This window comes from Geotrypetes seraphini, chromosome 1 (assembly GCF_902459505.1).
Source record: "Geotrypetes seraphini chromosome 1, aGeoSer1.1, whole genome shotgun sequence".
Classification (NCBI taxonomy): Eukaryota; Metazoa; Chordata; class Amphibia; order Gymnophiona; family Dermophiidae; genus Geotrypetes; species Geotrypetes seraphini.
The window spans coordinates 74,569,129-74,588,554 of NC_047084.1; the positions used below are offsets into that span (position 1 = coordinate 74,569,129).

Below are 19,426 nucleotides of genomic sequence, written 5' to 3' on the forward strand. Positions count from 1 at the left end.
CTAGCTGTTTGTTTCGTTTTTAATAGTTCGGCGTCGAACCATTTATTGTATTTGTTTGCATTGTTTTTGCTTTTATGTATGGGGGCGATTTTATCTAGGATGGATGTTCTGGTTGTATTCCAGTGGTCCCAGAAGTCTATTCCTTCCTCTATTACTGTCTGCGGTCCGTATTCTGACCAGTATTCTTCTGGATTAATATAGCCTCTTGTTTGATGTTCTTTTTTTTATCATCGGACGTTTTTTAGATTTTCGGTGCGACCAGATCAGCTTAAAATAGTAGGTGAAGTGGTTGGACCAGATGTCGTGATGCCAGGTGCCTTCAGTCAGTGAGATGATTGGGTTAAGGTTTTCCTTTGTGGACATGGCAACCAGGTCTAAATGATGGCCTTTTTCGTGAGTTTGTGTGGGTACGGGGATGTTGTAGTTTAGTAGGGTTAGGAAGTTTTTAAGCTCTATTGTGTCTGTGTTGTTCTCTTCATCTAGGTGTAAATTTATGTCCCCTATGATGATGTTGTAGTTGGAGTTAATGGAATTGTGCAGGACGAATTCGGGTTCTATGGCTTTGGGCCATCTTTTAGGCGGGGTGTAGAATAGAATGCTGGATAAGGATTCTTCTAGCTGGGTATTATTGATTTTACAGGCTAGGATTTCTAGGTTGTCGGTCATTTTAGAATCCAGAAGTTCGAACTCGAATCCTTCTTTAAGGATTATGGCTAATCCTCCTCCTTTTTTGCCTGTGCGGTTTAACGTAAGGATTTTGAAATTGCTTGGTAGAAGATCAGAAATAATAGGATCATCTTCAGACAGTAACCAAGTTTCAGTTAGAAAGAGGCAAGTTATTTGTTTGCTGGTGATCCAGTCATTTATGAGGAATGCCTTATTTCTAACAGATCTGGTATTAAGATATGCGCATGGGATGGAGGTGGTTGCTGCATCTACTGTTGAGTTAGTGGTTTTGATGGTTTTTATTTCCCTTGTTATTTTTTTAAGGGTATGGTGGTGTCTTTTTTTTATTTGAGACAATATTAATATGATTTGTAGTGTCTTCTTGCAGGTTGGTGGTGTGGGGGAAGGATAGAATTGGGTGGTGGATGGATTGTAGTTGAGGGTAGAGAGAGTGAATGTCTTTGATGTTACCGCATATTAGGTAGATCAGTAGGATTAGTAGGAGATTCATGATTGGGTGGTAGTTTGAATATTCCTGATGTCCTGGAGCAGGGGATGTTTTGTTTCCCTAGAATTCTTGATTTGTGAATAAGTGGTTGGATAGAGGGGTACGATTCTGGATTATTGAATTAAATTGGGTGGCTGAAGTTTTGTTGTTGTTTTTTGTTTTAATTTATTGTGACCCGGAAGAAGAAAATGCTCAAGGAGTCCTGGGTAGCTGATCTAGGAGGGATTAGTTCTAAGGATGTCCGGGTAGTAGCAACTAATAATTGCCCGTGTTTCTAATGGTTATTCCTGTGACTGATTAATGTGTCACTTGCAGTTGATTCGTGCGGTTGGTCAGATGCAACTAATACATGCGACTAACATATATGACTAAATTGTTGTACATGCATCTAGCAATTATACATTCACTTAACAGTAACTTTAGTGTCTAATAGTTATACATGCGACTAACAACAGTTAACACTTTGCATATGTGATGTCTGTTATAAACTTGAATTGGGTAACCTTCCTCAAAAAGGTATGTGTTGCTTCCAGGGAGGTAGACTTAGCATTTGCAAGTGCACAAATCTTCCCCATCAAGTACTTATCTAAGTTCCAAAGAAGAATTAGTGACGGGTTATGGATGACAATGAGTAGGTACAAATGCTGACTTTACTGTCAGCATTTGTACCTACTCATTGTCATCCATAACCTACATTTTGCTATTACTGAATATTATCAAATATACCACATTTGCACCTCATTTTTATACAGCAGCATGCCTTATCTAAAATTACTATTTTTATAAACTTCTTATTTTGCATACAAATCCGCTATGTATGGAAACTGCAACTGCAGGTTCTAAAATTACCTCCTGAATGTAATATCTAAATGTGGTTTTCTGAATGAATTCTATTTTACTAGGTAATTTGCAAATCTGATGCACCAACAGGGGATGTTCTACTCGATGAAGCTCTAAAGCACATTAAGGAAACTCAGCCTCCAGAAACTGTACAGAATTGGATTGAGCTACTTAGTGGTGAGAGATCAGACTTGAAATATTCATGTTAGAAGATTTTGCTTTATACTCCAAGTTTATTCAGTTTAAGTGGATGTCTCTACCCCATATATCTCTATGGGAATCAGTCTCAGCCTGCCTGTCAGATATTGCCATCTGGATATTTCACCACCATCTAAAACTGAATATGGCTTAAACCAGTGGTCTCAAACTCAAACCCTTTGCAGGGCCACATTTTGGCTTTGTAGGTACTTGGAGGGCCGCAGAAAAAATAGTTAGTCTTATTAAAGAAATGACAATTTTGCATAAGGTAAAACTCTTTTATAGTTTATAAATCTTTACCCCCCCCCCAAAAAAAAAGTCCTGCATGTTCTCCCTTCTTTGCAGCGTCCTCCAGCTTCCCCCTGGCCTCCCAGTCTTAGTTTCAGCTAATTACTGCAGCCTACAGAGAGGATCACCGGTGCTGTAGCGTTCCTTACAGGCGGCCTCCACAGCACGTTCCTTCTGCCGTGGTCCCGCCCCTTCTCTGACATCAGGGGCAGGATCGCAGCAGAGGAAACGTACTGCCGAGGATGACGGCTGCCTGAAAGGATCGCTACAGCCCCGGCAATCTTCTCTGCAGGTAGCAGTAATTATCTGAAGGTAAGAGCGGGAGGCCAGGAGGGAAGCTGGAGGATGCTACAAAGAGTGGGCAGCACTAGTACAGACCGTGGGCTGCAAAATAGCACCTTGGCGGGCCGCATGTGGCCCCCGGGCCGCGAGTTTGAGACCATGCAAGAATAGTGGCAGTGTAGCTATGTCATAAATGTGTTGAGATGCATTTTGAACCATGCAGTTCACCATTGAACTACATGGTTCAAAGCATAATGCAACAGCCCTGAGCAGCAGAAAAAGAGCATAATTAAGAGAATCAGAAGGGAAGGATGGCTTAGGGGGATTGGAGGGGCTTTGGAAGTATGAATGAATTATTGATCCCTTTCTTCTCCTCCCCTGTGTGCCTGTTTTTCCTGTGACCTGCAGCTTGACTTCCTTTCTCCACTACCCTCCTCTGTAATAACCACCCATTCCTCAAATCTCTTCCATTTATCTCTCCTAATACCTACTCGCATAAAGGCTATTAATTCTCTAAAACCACATGAGAATCAATAAAATATGTGATGTGAATGTTCTCAATATCAGCATACCTCTTTTCAAAAGGTTAATTCTCCATATGCCATCACACCCAAGAACTTCATAACTATTTTAAATCTTGAACACTTTTATCTGATATAATTTCCGTTGGTGTGCTGATCTTGTTACTTACCATATTTTTCATTCCATAAGATGCTCCTGACCATAAGACGGTGCTAGATTTAGAGGAGGAAAACAAGAAAAAAACCATTCTGAACCAAATTATGTACTAATATATTCCAGGCTCTGCACCCAGCCCCCCTCACTCCCTGCCAGGCTCTGCACTCAACCCCTCACTCCTTGCCAGGCTCTGTACCCTATCCTCCCTTCCCTAGCAGGCTCTGCATACAGCCCCCTTCCCTCCTTGCCCTGCAAGGCTCTACACCCAGCCCCTCGCCCTGCCCTGTACCCTGCCCCCTCTGGTGGTCTAGTGGTAGGCTGCGACAGGCTCATTTAAAAATCTTCAACCTGTAAGTAAAACAGAGCAAAGTCCTAGAAGTGCCCACCTAAGTGCAAACCACCTCAGAACTCTAAAAAGAAGGTAAAAGGGCTGAAAATATGGTCAGGGAACAATGGATACACTTGTGCTGCTATTGTAGGCCATACTTACACCAAACACGGGAGATCATCCAGGAAAACATAGTGCTCTTGGTCGACATTGCTGTCTGTGCTGGGTTCAGGAAGAGGCTTGAGTTTCATCCAATCTGTCCATTCTCTGGGTCATGCTGGACCAGCAGCATGTTGGGCCAGGGATCGGCCATCTGTGCGAGCAGCATGCTTCAGCGGTGGCAGTGCACTGCTCTTCCCGGCCCTGAGCTCCTCACAGGAGCCCTCGGCGGCAGAGGCTCCAACTCAGGCAGCCTTTCTTCCTGGCGCTAATCTCCTCGCAACAGCCTTTCTCAGCGGCACAGACTCCGACTCGGGCAGCCCTTCTTCCCAGTGCTGAGCTCCATGCAGCAGCCCTTCTCGGCGGCAGAGGCTTTGACTCGGGCTGACCCTCCCCTCAGGTACTTCACAGCCACACCCGCTGACTGGCACTACCGACTGGGTGCTTCCCCCAGCCAGAGCGCACATGGACCAACACAGCAGCTCGAGCTGCGGTCTCACTGTTACCCTTGGCCCGTGCAGGCCCCAAAAACGTCGGTAGACTCTCTCCATACAGTTTAGAAGGTACCGGGGGGGGGGAGGGGGAAGGGGGAGATTACATTTGCTTCATAAGATGCATCCTTATTTCCACCCACTTTTTTGGGGGGAAAAGGTGCATCTTATAGAGCTAAAAATACAGTATATTGCTTTCATGAGACATGCGTTAAACATAAATTCTTCCTTTTTCACAGGCTGGAATGTCTTTAAATTAAACTGTGATTCTTTTCCAAAACCCAAAGTAAATCCATTCAAATATTATGTCCAAATTTTATTCTCTTATTCACCTTGAACCGAAAGGCACTTGCAGTATATAAATAAAGAGTTATGTTAGGTTATATATCCTGGACTTGAATTCTTGTTCTCTACATGGACCATGTAAACCAGTCTTTGCTGTTATAAAGTTCATAGTTGGCAGAACTAGAGAGAGGCTTCAGATGCCTCACTAAACTTTCTTGTTCTTCTGATGTGTGGGATTTTTTGTTTTTATACCTACTACACACTTAATGCAAAAATTAGTGTACAGTAAATGCAGTAGACATGCAGGGCACACATTTAACACCTGGCTAGACATTAAGGCCCTAATTCTGCAAAGTGCCCTCCCGATTTTAGGCAGCTGTAGGCGTCCTACAGCTGTCTAATCAGCCAATCGGGATTCACGTTTTTTTAAAAAAATGCTCCCCAGGCAGGCCGCCAATCACACCTTAGGGTTAGTGGGGATGGGCGGACCCGCTATGCCTAAGGCCTGATTGGTCCAGGCTTCTAGAGCCTGGGCAGGGAAGGGGCGGGCTCATCTCATTTCGATGAGGCGGGCCTGTCGGCTGGACGGCAGCAAGACCCATCCAGCCGGCCAATATTTAAAGGTTAGTTGTGGGGGGGGAGGTTAGGGGAGTCATCAGGGGTCATTAGCATGGGGGGGTCCGGCTTTCCGGCAGGAAGGATTGGGCACCCTCCTGCCGGCGATTGGGAGTTATGGGGGGGGTTCCGGCAGGAGGGATTCGGCACCCTCCTGCCGGTGATCTACAGTTTCGGGGGGTGGGGGGCAGCTTTCCAGCAGAAGGGGTTGGGCACCCTCCTGTCAGCAATTGGGAGTTTGGGGGGTGGGGGTTACGGCACCTTCCTGCCGGCTATCTACAGTTTCGGGGGGCAGGGGCGGCTTTCCGGCAGGAAGGGTTCAGCACCCTCCTGCCGGCGATCGGACAGGTAGTCGTTATACTTATCCCTTGCCGTGATAAGTGTAGTGGCCGCCTCTACTCTAACCCGATTCTTTTACCAACGTCTGTAACATGGACGCCAGTTACAGAATCGGGGTTAGTGTAGGCCCGATTCTGTATAGGACACCTCTCTCGGGCATCCTATACAGAATCAGGGCCTAAATGCCTGGACTGGCAGCACACATGCATGTAATGCAGTGACCAAATGTTATCTCTCCCTAGGACTTAACCAGGGGTCAGCATTGGTGGGACAGTGGGTCCCAGGCAGCAGTCTCCTGTTGCTGCCCAAGTCATCCCCTGAATCCAAATTTAGTACCAATGATTACCATCACTTCTGAGGTGGTGGTAAGTGTTGCTGTTCAATTGACAGTCATGATGATGCTTGGTACCAAACTGTTCACATACATTCAGAGCTGGCCAGTGTCGGGCTCATCTCCCGCCCGCTCCTGTGTTAGGCTGCTAAAGCTGGATTTTTGCTGCGACTGGTGTCATACTATTGTCTACTGTCCAGTAAACCCCATATTAACTGCTCAACACAGCTTAACAAATGGTCCTTTAATGCAGGGCTTGACAACGTTTCTTAGGATCTAGGAGCCAGACTTGGAATGACTGGAATTTTTATTTCTGTTACATTCACTCCATTCTGGAGTCTGTATAGCAGGTGGTCAAACTGTACCCGTGAACCAGGTCTTGCTGAAAACCGCACACATTTTCTTCAACTCCTCCCATATAGCAGAAAACAGAGCCCCTACAGTGTTTTTTTCTTTATGCAAGCGAACCATGCGTTCTACCCTTTTGGTGGCCTCAGTGCCCTGAAACCCCTTATTCAGGGGTTTTCTGCCTGAGGAAAAGAAGCAATTTCCGCAGAACCGGATTGCGTCAAACCCTCTACTATGGCAGCTTATGCCCAAACTTGGAAGGCTTTCTAGCAGTGGTGTGCTAGAGACCAGGTGGAGCCATCGTGTGCTCCAATTCCAGTAGTCATAGAAACATAGAAAGTGACGGCAGAAAAAGGCCGAGGCCCATCGAGTCTGCCCACACCACTGACCCACCCCCCTATTTAATCGCTCTCTGATGACCTTTCCCTCGTAGAGATCAGACATGAGCATCCCATCTGTTCTTAAAATCCGGCACGCTGCTGGCCTCGATCATCTGTACTGGGAGCTTATTCCAGCTGTCAACCACTCTTTCGGTGAAGAAGTATTTCCTGGTGTCGCCATGAAACTTCCCGCCCTTAATTTTCAGCGGGTGTCCTCTTGTGGCGGAGGGTCCTTTAAGAAGGAAAATATCATCTTCTACCTCGATACGACAGTGACATACTTAAACGTCTCAATCATGTCTCCTCTCTCCCTACGTTCTTCGAGAGAGTATAGCTGCAATTCGTTCAGCCTTTCTTCGTATGATAGATCTTTAAGCCCCGAGACCATCCTGGTGGCCATTCGCTGTACCGACTCGACTCTCAGCACATCTTTACGGTAATGTGGCCTCCAGAATTGTACGCAGTACTCCAGATGAGGCCTCACCATGGTTCTGTATAAGGGCATTAGGACGTCGGGCTTCCGACTAACAAAGCTTCTCCGGATACAACCCAGCATTTGCCTAGCCCTGGATGAGGCCTTCTCCACTTGATTGGCCGTTTTCATGTCTTCACTGATGATCACCCCCAAATCCCGTTCTGCTGTAGTCCTTGCTAAGGTTTCACCATTTAATGTGTACGTTCTGCACGGATTATTGTTGCCCAGGTGCATGACCTTGCATTTGTTAGCGTTGAAGCTAAGCTGCCAGGTCGAGGACCAAAGCTCCAATAAAACCAGGTCTTGCGTTATGCTGTCGAACGGACTGCCGTTACTCACAATGTTACATAGTTTGGCATCATCGGCGAATAATGCTATTTTATTTATTTATTTATTTATTTATTTGGATTTCTATCCCGTCCTCCCAGTAGCTCAGAACGGTCTACAAATGAACATACACAGTGGAGAGTAAATAGACATATAAGTAATACAACAGGTTTAGTCATTGGATTTAAGAATTTGGAGAGAATTAAGTACAGGGAGAGTATAGCAGAAAGAGAGAAGGGGGAAATACAGTAGTTTAGTTTAAGGAAAGTTATATGCGTTTAGATACAATTTGTTGGTGGAGAGAGTAAGAGAGGGTTATATTGGAGTTTTTTGGGGGGAGATAGGAGGGTGGAGGGGGGTGTAAGGGGGGAGAAGACAGAGGAGATCTTTAGTTGAAGAGGAGGGTCTTTACCGATTTCCTGAAAGTTAATAATGAGTTCTGTTGTCTAAGTTGGGGGGGGAGTTGGTTCCAAAGGTGAGGAATGAAGTGGCTGTAGGATCGTTTGTGGGCTGTTTCTGTGAGCAGGGATCTTCCGGGGGGGGTGCAAAGGCGTATCTCTGACTTTGAGCGGAGGGTGCGAGTGGGGTTGTAGATGGGTAGCTTGGATTTTATGTAGGAGGGGGTGGTGGAATAAATTCTCTTGTGGGCAATTGCCAGGGCTTTGAAAGTACAGCGTTGGCTGATTGGGAGCCAGTGTTCAGCATGGAGTGCCGAGGAGATGGAATCGTGGTAGTTGAGGTTGTGTAGGAGGCGGATGGCTGCATTTTGGACCCGTTGGAGGCGTTTGATATTATTTTTGGTTAGTCCATTAAATAGGGAGTTACAATAATCCATTCTGGAGAGGACATATGCGTATAGGAGTTGGGCGAGGTCTGGTGTGGAGATGTAGGGTTTGATCCTTTTCAGTTGGCGAAGGTAGTAGAAGGAGGTGGAGACTACTTGGGATATGTGGGCAGATAGGGAAAGGTGTCCGTCTAGGGTTACTCCCAGGCTGCGAACTTGATCTGCTGCCGTTAGTAGAGTGGAATCCCATGTTAGTGTAGGTCGTAGGTATTTGGTGTTTTTGTTTCTGATCCATAGGAGTTCGGTTTTGGAGGCGTTAAGTTGAAGCTTGTTGTTTGACATCCAAGTTTTCATGTCAGTGAGGCAGAGTTTGAGGTTAGCAATTTGGGATGGTCGGTTTTCGCCTAAGGGGAGGAGCAGTTGGATGTCATCTGCATAAGAGTGGATTTTGATTTTATATTTTTGCGCTATATCGATGACGGGTTTGATGTAGAGGTTGAATAGGAGGGGGGATAGAAGGGCGCCTTGAGGAACACCATATTTGATAGGCTTAGGGTTAGATTTATGTGTCCCTAGTAGGACGGTTTGGGTCCTTTGGTGAAGGAAGGAGGTGATCCATTGGAGGGCTGTGTCTCTGATTCCGAGGTCGTGGAGTCTAGATGTGAGTAGATGGTGGTCGACTTTGAAGCCCCTGAGTCATGTCTCTTACGAATATGTTGAAAAGGATCGGGCCCAAGACCGAGCCCTGTGGCACCCCACTGGTCACCTCCGACGTTTTAGAGATGGTACCATTAATCACCACCCTCTGAAGTCTTCCACTCAGCCAATCATGGACCCATGCTGTAAGTGTTTCACCTAATCCCATCGACTTCATCTTGCTCAATAGCCTGCGGTGGGGGACGCTTTCAAAGGCTTTGCTGAAGTCCAAGTACACGACGTCCAGGGATTCCCCCATATCTAGTTTCCTTGTTACCCAGTCAAAGAAACTGATGAGATTGGATTGACAGGACCTACCCTTGGTGAATCCATGTTGGTGGGGATCGCGTAGTTCCTCCTCTTCTAGTATCATGTCTAATTTGCGTTTGATGAGTGTTTCCATGAGTTTACTCACTACCGATGTGAGACTCACCGGTCTGTAATTCGCAGCCTCTGTCCTGCAACCCTTTTTGTGCAGAGGAACGACGTTAGCTGTTTTCCAGTCCAAGGGCACTATTCCTGTGCTCAGGGACAGATTGAAGAGTACTTAGCCTTCTTGCAGGCCGGTCTCGAAAAAAGCCTGGTGGTGGCTTCCCTCAAGGTATAAGTGGCAGGCCTTTCCTGTACCTTTCCTGCACAATGGTTCCAGTTCGTTTACAGCTCATTCAGATATGACCAGATTTGTCAGGGGGCACTTCACTTGAGGCCACTTCTGCGACAACCTGTACCTATATGGAATCTTAATATTGTGCTGAAGGGGCTTGCTAAAACTCCTTTTGAACCGCTTAAGGATGCATTCCTTATCCCAGGACAAGCAGGCATGATATTCTCACATGTGGGTGACGTCATCTACGGAGCCCCGATGTGGACAGCTTTTTCAAGCAAACTTGATTGAAGATTTAAAGTTTGCTCTGCTGCTCCACGCATGCGTGCCTTCCTGCTCCACTAGAGGGCGCATCTCCCCCTCGTGGTCTCCAGTTCAAATTTTTCCGCCGAGCCTAGAAGACGTGTATTTTTAGGCTCTGCCCCAACTGCCTTCTAGCACCGCGATTTTTTCTTGTTTTAGTGATTTAGTCGCTGTGCGCGTTTTTTATTAAATTTTTTATCTGTTTCTGCTTCTTTTTGACCGACCCGGAGGCTTCCGGGTCGCCGCAGCCGCGTGGCTAATTTGGCCTTAGCCAGTTTTGTTTTTCTATGTCCCAGCCTTTGACCGGCTTTAAAAAGTGCACCTGGTGCGAGCGGCTTCTTTCCATCACAGACCTGCATCGCCAGTGCATCCTCTGCCTGGGGGCTGCCCATCCAACCGACTCCTGCCCCCAGTGCGCTACTTTTCAGAACCAGGCCCTTCGTCGAAGAAAAGCCCGCATGGCGGACCTTTTCACCGCCGACCAACCCTCTACCTCAGTCTCGAGGTTGGCCCCGGCCTTGACCTCGGCCCCAAATACCTCGGCACCACCTCGAGACTCGACCCCGAAGACCTCGGGACAGCAAAAAGCCTCGGCCCCGGGTAAGTCTCCTCTTCCTTCTTCAGGTTCCGCACCAGCGAAGAAGCCAGCCTCGGGGACACCGGCGACGCATGGTGGAAGCCCCATGCTTTCAGCCCCGGCGAAGCCTTCTAAGCCTTCGGGCCGTGCCTCCACCACACGGGAATACTCAGATACGAGGTTGCCCCGGTGGAGTGCACCGAGGCATCGGACATGCCCTCGATGCTGTCCGTGCCCGTTTTCCAGGACCTGCTCCGGGCGATGATCTCGTCGGAGCTGTCCGCTGCACTTGCCCATCTACAACCGGCCCCGACCTCGACCTCGCGTGTGCCGGACCAGCCTGAGCCTCGCGTCGAGCCACCTCGGGGCAAAGTGCGCCAGCTTCGCCGCATTCCATCCTCCTCTGATTCCTCCCCTCCTCGGACCGCCGCGGGGCAAACCGTCGCGCTAAAACGACCGAAACCTCAAACCGCCGTACCTCTAAGAAGGCCCGGAGTTCTCCCACACTACGAGGCCGTTCACCGACGCCCCGTACAGGACCGCTGAAGGTGACTGAGTTATCACTCTCCAACCCTCACATCCTCCTAACTCCCCCTCGGACCAGGGCTCCGAGCCGAGGTCCCAGGCTTTCGCCGAGGGAGTCCGGGTCGAGGTCACCGATTCGACATCGATTGGTACCCCGTACCCCGGCATCGTCTCAGAGGGGCTCCTCGAGACGACGTAGGTCCTCGACCCCGGAACAATGCCACAGTGTTTCCCCGGTCTCGGACACGGGTCAGAGCATGAACCTCGATACTCGAGGGAAGCCTCCCCGTCCTTCTCCGCCCGACGGAGGTCTCGTTCACCGTCCCCGCACGGGGCCCCGGGAACGTCTCGCCCCTCCTTCACTCGCTTTGTCCAGGACATGGGCCACGCTCTGGACTTAGACCTCCAGTCCGACTCAAGATACTCTAAAGAGTACCTGGCGGAACTAGATTTACCGTCGCCACCCAGAGAGTCCCTTCGCTTACCGCCCAATCAGGTACTCCAACAGGCTTTCTTCAGGAACCTGGAGACCCCCTATATGGTAACAGCTGTCCCCTCCAAAATGGAGTCCAAGTACCGTACAGTACTATACCCAGGTTTTGAGCAACCACAGCTCTCCCACCAGTCGCTGTTGGTAGAATCTTCCCTGAAAAAGGCTCACCCCTCCCGGGTCTCAGCGGCGGTCCCCCCAGGTCGAGAGGGCCGGACCCTGGACAAGTTCGGCAGAAGACTGTACCAGAACTCTATGATGGCCTCTAGGGTACAAAGTTACACTTTCACCTTCACGTCCTACTTGAAACATCTCATTGGACTGTTGGTAGCTTTTGCGACCGACCTGCCGGCCTCACGCCAAGGAGCCTTTAACCTGCTCCTGGAGGTCTTCTCCAACTTACGCCTCCATTTATTTCACGCAGCCTATGATGGCTTCGAACTTTCCTCCAGAGTGGCAGCCTTCGCTATCGCCATGCGCCGCCTAGCCTGGTTACGCCTCGTCGACATGGACCCCAACTTACAGGACCGGTTGGCTAACCTCCCCTGCGTGGGCAAAGAACTTTTTGATGACACTATCGAGGCAGCTACGAAACGCCTTTCAGAGCACGAACGCTCGTTTGCCTCCCTCGTTCGGCAAAAACCAAAACCGCCAACGTCCAGGCCGTTCAGGGCCCCTCCTCGCCGCTACCCTCAAAAGTCTACCCCTGCCTTCTCACGGCCTCCACCCAGACGCCTGCAAGCTCCCCATCGGGCCCCGCCCAAGTCCCAACCGCCTGCGACCGCCAAACCATCCCCGTCCTTTTGACAGGATAAGCGGATGGGGGCTGGCCCCCTCCGCCACAGCCCCAGGCCTCCTTCCCATCGGGGGATGCCTCAGAGCCTTCTACCCGCGCTGGGAACAAGTCACGTCGGACGCATGGGTCCTTGGCGTGATCTCATCAGGATACTCTCTCAACTTTCGGGAAAACCCTCCAGACAACCCTCCAAGAGCGTGCCCTCCCAACCGAACGCAGTTACCCCTCCTTCTCTCAGAAGCTCGAGAACTGCTTCGCCTACGGGCAGTGGAGGTGGTTCCCCCCGACCAACGGGGGAAAGGGTTCTACTCCAGTTACTTCCTGGTACCAAAGAAGACAGGAGACCTGCGCCCAATTCTAGACTTGAGGCGACTCAACAAATTTCTGGTGCGGGAAAAGTTCCAGATGCTTTCCCTACCGATTCTCTACCCTCTCATCGACGAGGGCGATTGGCTCTGCTCCCTCGATCTGAAGGAAGCCTACACACATGTTCCAGTGCACCCCGCTCACCGCAAGTACCTGCGCTTCCAGGTGGGGGACCTGCACCTACAATACCGAGTCCTCCCCTTTGGCCTGGTGTCGTAACCCCGAGTCTTCACGAAGTGCCTCGTGGTGGTCGCAGCTGCCTTACGCGCGCAGGGCCTCCAGGTATTCCCCTACCTAGACAACTGGCTGATCAAAGCCCCGTCCAGGGAGGGGGTTATCTCAGCGACCCGACAGACTATTATTTATCCCAGGACAAGCAGGCAGCATATTCTTAACGTATGGGTGACATCACCGACGGAGCCCCGGTACGGACCTTTTTAACTAGAAAGTTCTAGTTGGCCGCACCGCGCATGCGCGAGTGGCTTCCTGCCCGACGGAGGAGTGCGTGGTCCCCAGTTTCTTCATTTCCGCGGAGCGAAGAAGTCGCATGTTTTTCAACGGCCGTTGAAATCATTTAGTTTGCCTTCCCGCTCGCGTATTTTTTCCGAATTTCTTCTTTTTTTCCCTTTGGATTTCTTTATTTTTCCTATAAAAAAAAAAAAAAACTCGTCGAGTTTTCTTTATTTTTTCGAGCCGGCCCCGGCGGGGCCTGTTGTCATCATACAGGCCTCCGGCTTTGATTTTGCGGAGGCCGTGTTTCCCTTCATGCCCCCTCAACCGGGTTTTAAGAAGTGCCAGCGGTGTGCACGCCCGATCTCTCTCACAGACCCGCACAATTGGTGCCTCCAGTGCCTGGGTCCAGAGCATCGGGCTGACACCTGCACCCGCTGTGCTACGCTTAAAAAGCGCACTTTGAAAAATAGGCAGATCCAGCAAAATATTTTGTTTGGTACCGGATCTGCCATGGAACCTGCCGCGACGTCGACGGCACCCCAAAAGTCGGCACCGACGACGTCGACACCACCGGACCCTTCCTCGGGGTCGTTGGGCCGGCTAAGAAGCCTTCCACTTCCCTCGAGCGCCCTCCTGCCACGGTTGCGACACCGGCCCTTCCGGCACCGCACCGGCCCCGCAAACGCTCCGCTCCAATCTCGGTGAGTGCCTCATCATCGGCCTCCTCATCGCCGGAGCGTAGAGCGGCACCTATGGTACCGAAGAAGAAAAAAACGGTACCGGTGCCTCCCCTGGATGATCGCATCGCAGCCATACTCCAAACACAGTTACAGGAGCAGCTGCAACAACAACTCCAACAACTGTTGCCGGCGTTGCTGGCACCGCACCTTCCGGTACAGGACCGGTCCGAGCCTCCCACTGTCCCATCGGTGTCGACCCCCTCTGTACCGATTAATACCTCCATGCCGGTGCTCTTGGCCGAAACACCTACAGTGCATACCCGTGCTACTGCCGACCCTGTCCGGTCCCAGGAACGACATCGGTCTTCCTCACCCGGTACCGCCTCGGTGCGCTCAGGCAAATCTCTCTCAAAGACCCGCCATGCCGAGCCCTCCACGCCGATGTCCAAACGTACGCACCCCGACGTTAGGGACCCAGACTTGTGGGAAGACTCCCCTCACAGTACCGAAGAGGACGCTTCGTCAACCGACGAAGAACCCTCCATGACCGACATCGTCTCCAAACCTGAGCAATCCTCTTTCTCTAAATTCCTTAGGGAGATGTCTGCAGCTCTTTCCATCCCCTTAGAGTCCGACTCTAAGAAGTCTCAGGCTTTCCTCGATGCCCTAGACTTTGAGCAACCTCCCAAGGAATTTCTAAAGTTGCCCGTCCACGACATCTTACGGGAAACTTTCTATAAGAACTGGGAGACTCCCCTCACTGTTCCCGGAGCCCCACGTAAATTGGATAGCTTATACCGGGTTATCCCAATCCCAGGGTTTGACAAACCTCAATTGCCCCACGAGTCCCTCCTGGTGGAATCTACTTTGAAAAAATCTCAAGGTTCCAGCATATATGCCTCCACCCCTCCTGGCAGAGAGGGAAAAACCATGGATAAATTTGGTAAGCGCCTTTTCCAAAATTCCCAAAGTAGCCAATAGAGCCAACAACTACACCTTCCACTTCTCCTTCTACATGAAGCTTCTGGTGCAACAGCTCTCCTCCTTACAGAAATATCTTCCTGAACGTAAGGTCCCTCTGTTCCAGCAACAAATTTCCAGCCTCCTCCAACTCAGGAAATTTATGGTTCGCTCCATCTACGACTCATTCGAGCTGACCTCTCGCGCCTCTGCCATGGCGGTGGCCATGCGCCGTTTGGCATGGCTGAGAGTCTCTGACCTCGACATTAACCACCAGGACCACTTGGCTAACGCACCTTGTCTGGGCGATGAACTCTTCGGAGAGTCCCTGGACTCAACAACCCAGAAACTCTCAGCACATGAGACCAGGTGGGACACTCTGATCAAACCTAAAAAGAAGACTCCACCTGCTCGTCCCTACAGACAACAGTCTTCTTACCAGCGTAGGTTCTCGGCCAGACCTCTCAACCCGCCTCAACAACAGTCTCGCCATCCTCGCCACCAACATCAGACTCAGGCTCGCCCACCAGACTCAACCTGCCAAGCCTCCTCCTTCATCTAAGCCGTCTCAACCCTTTTGACTCTTTTCTCCAGAGCATAGCCATTCTCCCACCATCGCTGCCTCTCCCTCAACCTATCGGAGGACGTCTTCAGCTTTTCCTCAGCCGTTGGGAGGTCATCACTTCGGACCAGTGGGTCCTCACCATCATTCGCCACGGCTACTCTCTCAACTTCCAGACTCTTCCACCAGACCATCCTCCCATAGAGTCTGCTTCTCACTCCTCCCAAACCCCCCTCCTCCTGAGGGAGGTCCAATCCCTCCTTCTTCTCAATGCCATCGAAGAGGTACCTCCGGACCAAAGGGGTCAGGGATTCTACTCCCGCTACTTCCTGGTCCCCAAGAAAACAGGAGACCTTCGTCCCATCCTCGATCTCAGGGACCTCAACAAGTGTCTAGTCAAAGAGAAGTTCAGAATGCTCTCCCTAGCCACGCTTTACCCTCTTCTCTCCCACCACGACTGGCTATGCTCCCTAGACCTCAAGGAGTCCTACACTCACATCCCAATCCATCCGACTTCAAGTCGCTACCTACGGTTCCAGATACAGCACCATCACTATCAGTACAAAGTGCTACCCTTTGGCCTCGCATCATCGCCCAGAGTGTTCACCAAGTGCCTTATTGTGGTGGCGGCCTTCCTCAGGTCTCACGACCTTCAGGTGTTCCCCTACTTGGACGATTGGCTGGTGAAAGCAGCTACGTCTCCGCTTGTACTACAAGCCACTCATCACACCATCTCGTTCCTCCATCTCTTGGGTTTCGAGATCAACTACCCCAAGTCGCATCTGCTTCCCACACAGCGACTTCAGTTCATTGGAGCAGTTCTCGACACCACTCTAATGAGGGCATTTCTCCCCTCCGACCGCCATCGAACTCTGCTCCACCTCTGCCGTCAGGTGCTCCTTCATCACTCCATTCCAGCTCGGCAGATGATGATCCTCCTGGGCCACATGGCCTCGACGGTCCACGTACTTCCTCTGGCGCGACTCCACCTCAGGACACCTCAGTGAACTCTTGCCAACCAATGGTCACAGACCACCGATCCTCTTTCTCATCCCATCTCTGTGACATCGTCTCTTCAGCAATCTCTTCAATGGTGGTTGAACTCCTCCAATCTTTCCAGGGGTCTACTCTTTCATCTACCCCCTCACTCCATGATCATAACCACAGATGCCTCCCCTTATGCATGGGGAGCTCACCTGGGAGATCTTCGCACCCAGGGACTCTGGACCCCTCAGGAGCGTCAACATCACATCAATTTCCTGGAACTCAGGGCCATGTTCTATGCTCTCAAGGCCTTCCAGCACCTTCTCTACCCTCAGGTTCTGCTCCTGTGCACAGACAACCAAGTCGCCATGTACTACATAAACAAGCAAGGCGGCACCGGATCTCCCCTCCTCTGTCAGGAGGCCATCCGCATCTGGACCTGGGCCACGACCCACAGTCTCTTCCTCAAGACTGTCTATATCCAGGGCGAACAGAACTCCCTGGCCGACAATCTCAGCCGCATCCTTCAACCTCACGAGTGGACTCTGGATCCTCCCACACTCCGCTCCATCTTTGCTCGCTGGGGCACTCCTCAGGTGGACCTCTTTGCAGCTCCTCACAACCATCAGCTGCCCTAGTTCTGTTCCAGACTCTTTTCTTCTCATCGTCTGGCCCCGGATGCATTCCTGCTCGACTGGACGGATCGGTTCCTCTATGCCTTTCCTCCACTGCCTCTGATGTTGCGGACGCTCTTCAAACTCTGCAGGGACAGAGCCACCATGATTCTCATCGCCCCTCGGTGGCCTCGCCAACACTGGTTCTCCCTCCTGCTTCAGCTCAACTCCAGGGAGCCCATTCCTCTTCCTGTGTTTCCTACTCTACTTACTCAGCAGCATCAGTCTCTACTACATCCCAATCTGTCCTCGCTCCACCTGACAGCTTGGTTTCTCTCGGGCTGACCTCTCTAGAGAATCTGTCTCAGCCTGTCCGTCGTATTTTGGATGCTTCCAGGAAACCGGCCACCCTCCAATGTTACCATCAGAAGTGGACCCAGTTCTCCTCTTGGTGTCTCCTTCATCATCACATTCACACCTTATTGGAGGTGGAAACTGTACTGGACTATTTGCTCTCTCTCTCCGATGCTGGCCTCAAGTCGACCTCAATCAGAGTCCACCTCAGTGCCATCACTGCGTTTCATGAGCCTATCCTCGGAAAACCTCTTTCGGCTCATCCCCTGGTTTCCCGGTTCATGAGAGGCCTCTTCAATGTCAAACCACCTCTGAAGCCTCCTCCAGTCGTCTGGGACCTGAATGTGGTTCTATCAGCCCTCATGAAACCTCCGTTTGAGCCTCTTGCCACAACTTCACTCAAATTTCTTACGTGGAAGGTGCTTTTCCTCATTGCCATCACCTCTGCCAGGAGGGTTAGTGAGCTGCATGCACTGGTTGCCGACCCACCTTTCACTGTTTTTCACCATGACAAGGTGGTTCTGCGTACCCATCCTAAATTTCTGCCTAAGGTGGTCTCGGACTTCCACCTCAACCAGTCCATTGTATTGCCTGTTTTCTTCCCTAAGCCCCATTCCCATCCTGGGGAACAGGCGTTACACTCGCTGGATTGTAAGCGTGCCCTTGCATACTACCTTGATCGTACCAGGGCTCACCGCTCGTCTCCTCAGCTCTTTCTGACCTTCGATCCTAACCGTCTAGGTCGTCCTGTCTCTAAACGGACGCTTTCCAACTGGCTTGCTGCCTGCATTGCGTTCTGTTATGCTCGGGCCGGTCTCTCTCTGGAAGGTGCTGTCACGGCCCACAGGGTCAGAGCTATGGCTGCTTCTGTGGCTTTCCTCCGCTCCACACCTATCGAGGAAATCTGCAAGGCTGCCACTTGGTCCTCAGTTCACACGTTCACTACTCACTACTGTCTGGATGCCTTCTCCAGACGGGATGGACACTTTGGCCAATCTGTGTTACAAAATTTATTTTCCTAATGGCCAACCATCCCTCCTCCATCTCTGTTAGCTTGGAGATCACCCATACGTTAAGAATATGCTGCCTGCTTGTCCTGGGATAAAGCACAGTTACTTACCGCAACAGGTGTTATCCAGGGACAGCAGGCAGATATTCTTACGTCCCACCCTCCTCCCCGGGTTGGCTTCTTAGCTGGCTTATCTTAACTGGGGACCACGCACTCCTCCGTCGGGCAGGAAGGCACTCGCGCATGCGCGGTGCGGCCAACTAGAACTTTCTAGTTAAAAAGGTCCGTGCCGGGGCTCCGTCAGTGATGTAACCCATACGTTAAGAATATCTGCCTGCTGTCCCTGGATAACACCTGTTACGGTAAGTAACTGTGCTTTACCTTCAAGGTCTGGGGTTCGAGGTAAACTTCCCAAAATCCCAGCTGCGCCCCTCTCAGTCCTTACAGTTCATCGGGGCCGTGCTGGATACGGTTCGACTCTGCTCCTTCCTTCCCCCTCCACGTCAAGAGGCGTTAGTAAGTCTGAGCCGAAGGATTTCGCTGCTGACCTCGGTATCAGCTCGGCAGATGATGACTCTTCTGGGCCACATGGCCTCTACCGTCCACGTCATACCCTTCGCTCGCCTCCACCTGAGGATCCCTCAATGGACCGTGGCCTTCCAATGGCGTCAGGACCGTGATCCAATCGACCGTCCCGTGACAGTGACTCCTTCCTTGTAACGATCGCTCCTCTGGTGGGCCGACTCTTCAAATCTATCCAAAGGTTTACTTTTTCTCGCCCCTCCACACAGCAAGGTACTCACCACGGAGTCGTCGGAGTACGCTTGGGGAGCTCACCTGGATGGCCTACGCACTCAGGGGATGTGGTCAACAGAGGACCGCCGCTGCCACATCAACGTGCTGGAGCTTCGGGCCATCTATCTCGCCGCTGTGGCTTTTCAACATCTGCTCCACGACCAGGTGGTTCTCATCCGAACCGACAACCAGGTAGCAATGTACTATGTAAACAAGCAAGGGGGGACGGGGTCTCGGGCCCTCTGTCAGGAAGCCCTGCGTCTCTGGAAGTGGGCGATCTCCAACAACATCTTCCTTCGAGCGGTGTACATACAAGGAGAGCGAAACTGCCTGGCA

The 19,426-nt window shown here is 50.9% G+C and overlaps 1 protein-coding gene across 1 annotated transcript in view; it reads left to right on the plus strand.

Annotated features, from left to right (window-relative positions):
- Nucleotides 1-19,426, plus strand: part of GOLPH3 (golgi phosphoprotein 3) — an 88,688-nt gene that overhangs the window by 64,435 nt on the left and 4,827 nt on the right. Inside the window, exon 3 of the mRNA XM_033933392.1 lies at nucleotides 2,077-2,191. Within this exon, the coding sequence (XP_033789283.1) occupies nucleotides 2,077-2,191 (115 nt within the window). The remainder of the gene's footprint in view (nucleotides 1-2,076; nucleotides 2,192-19,426) is intronic.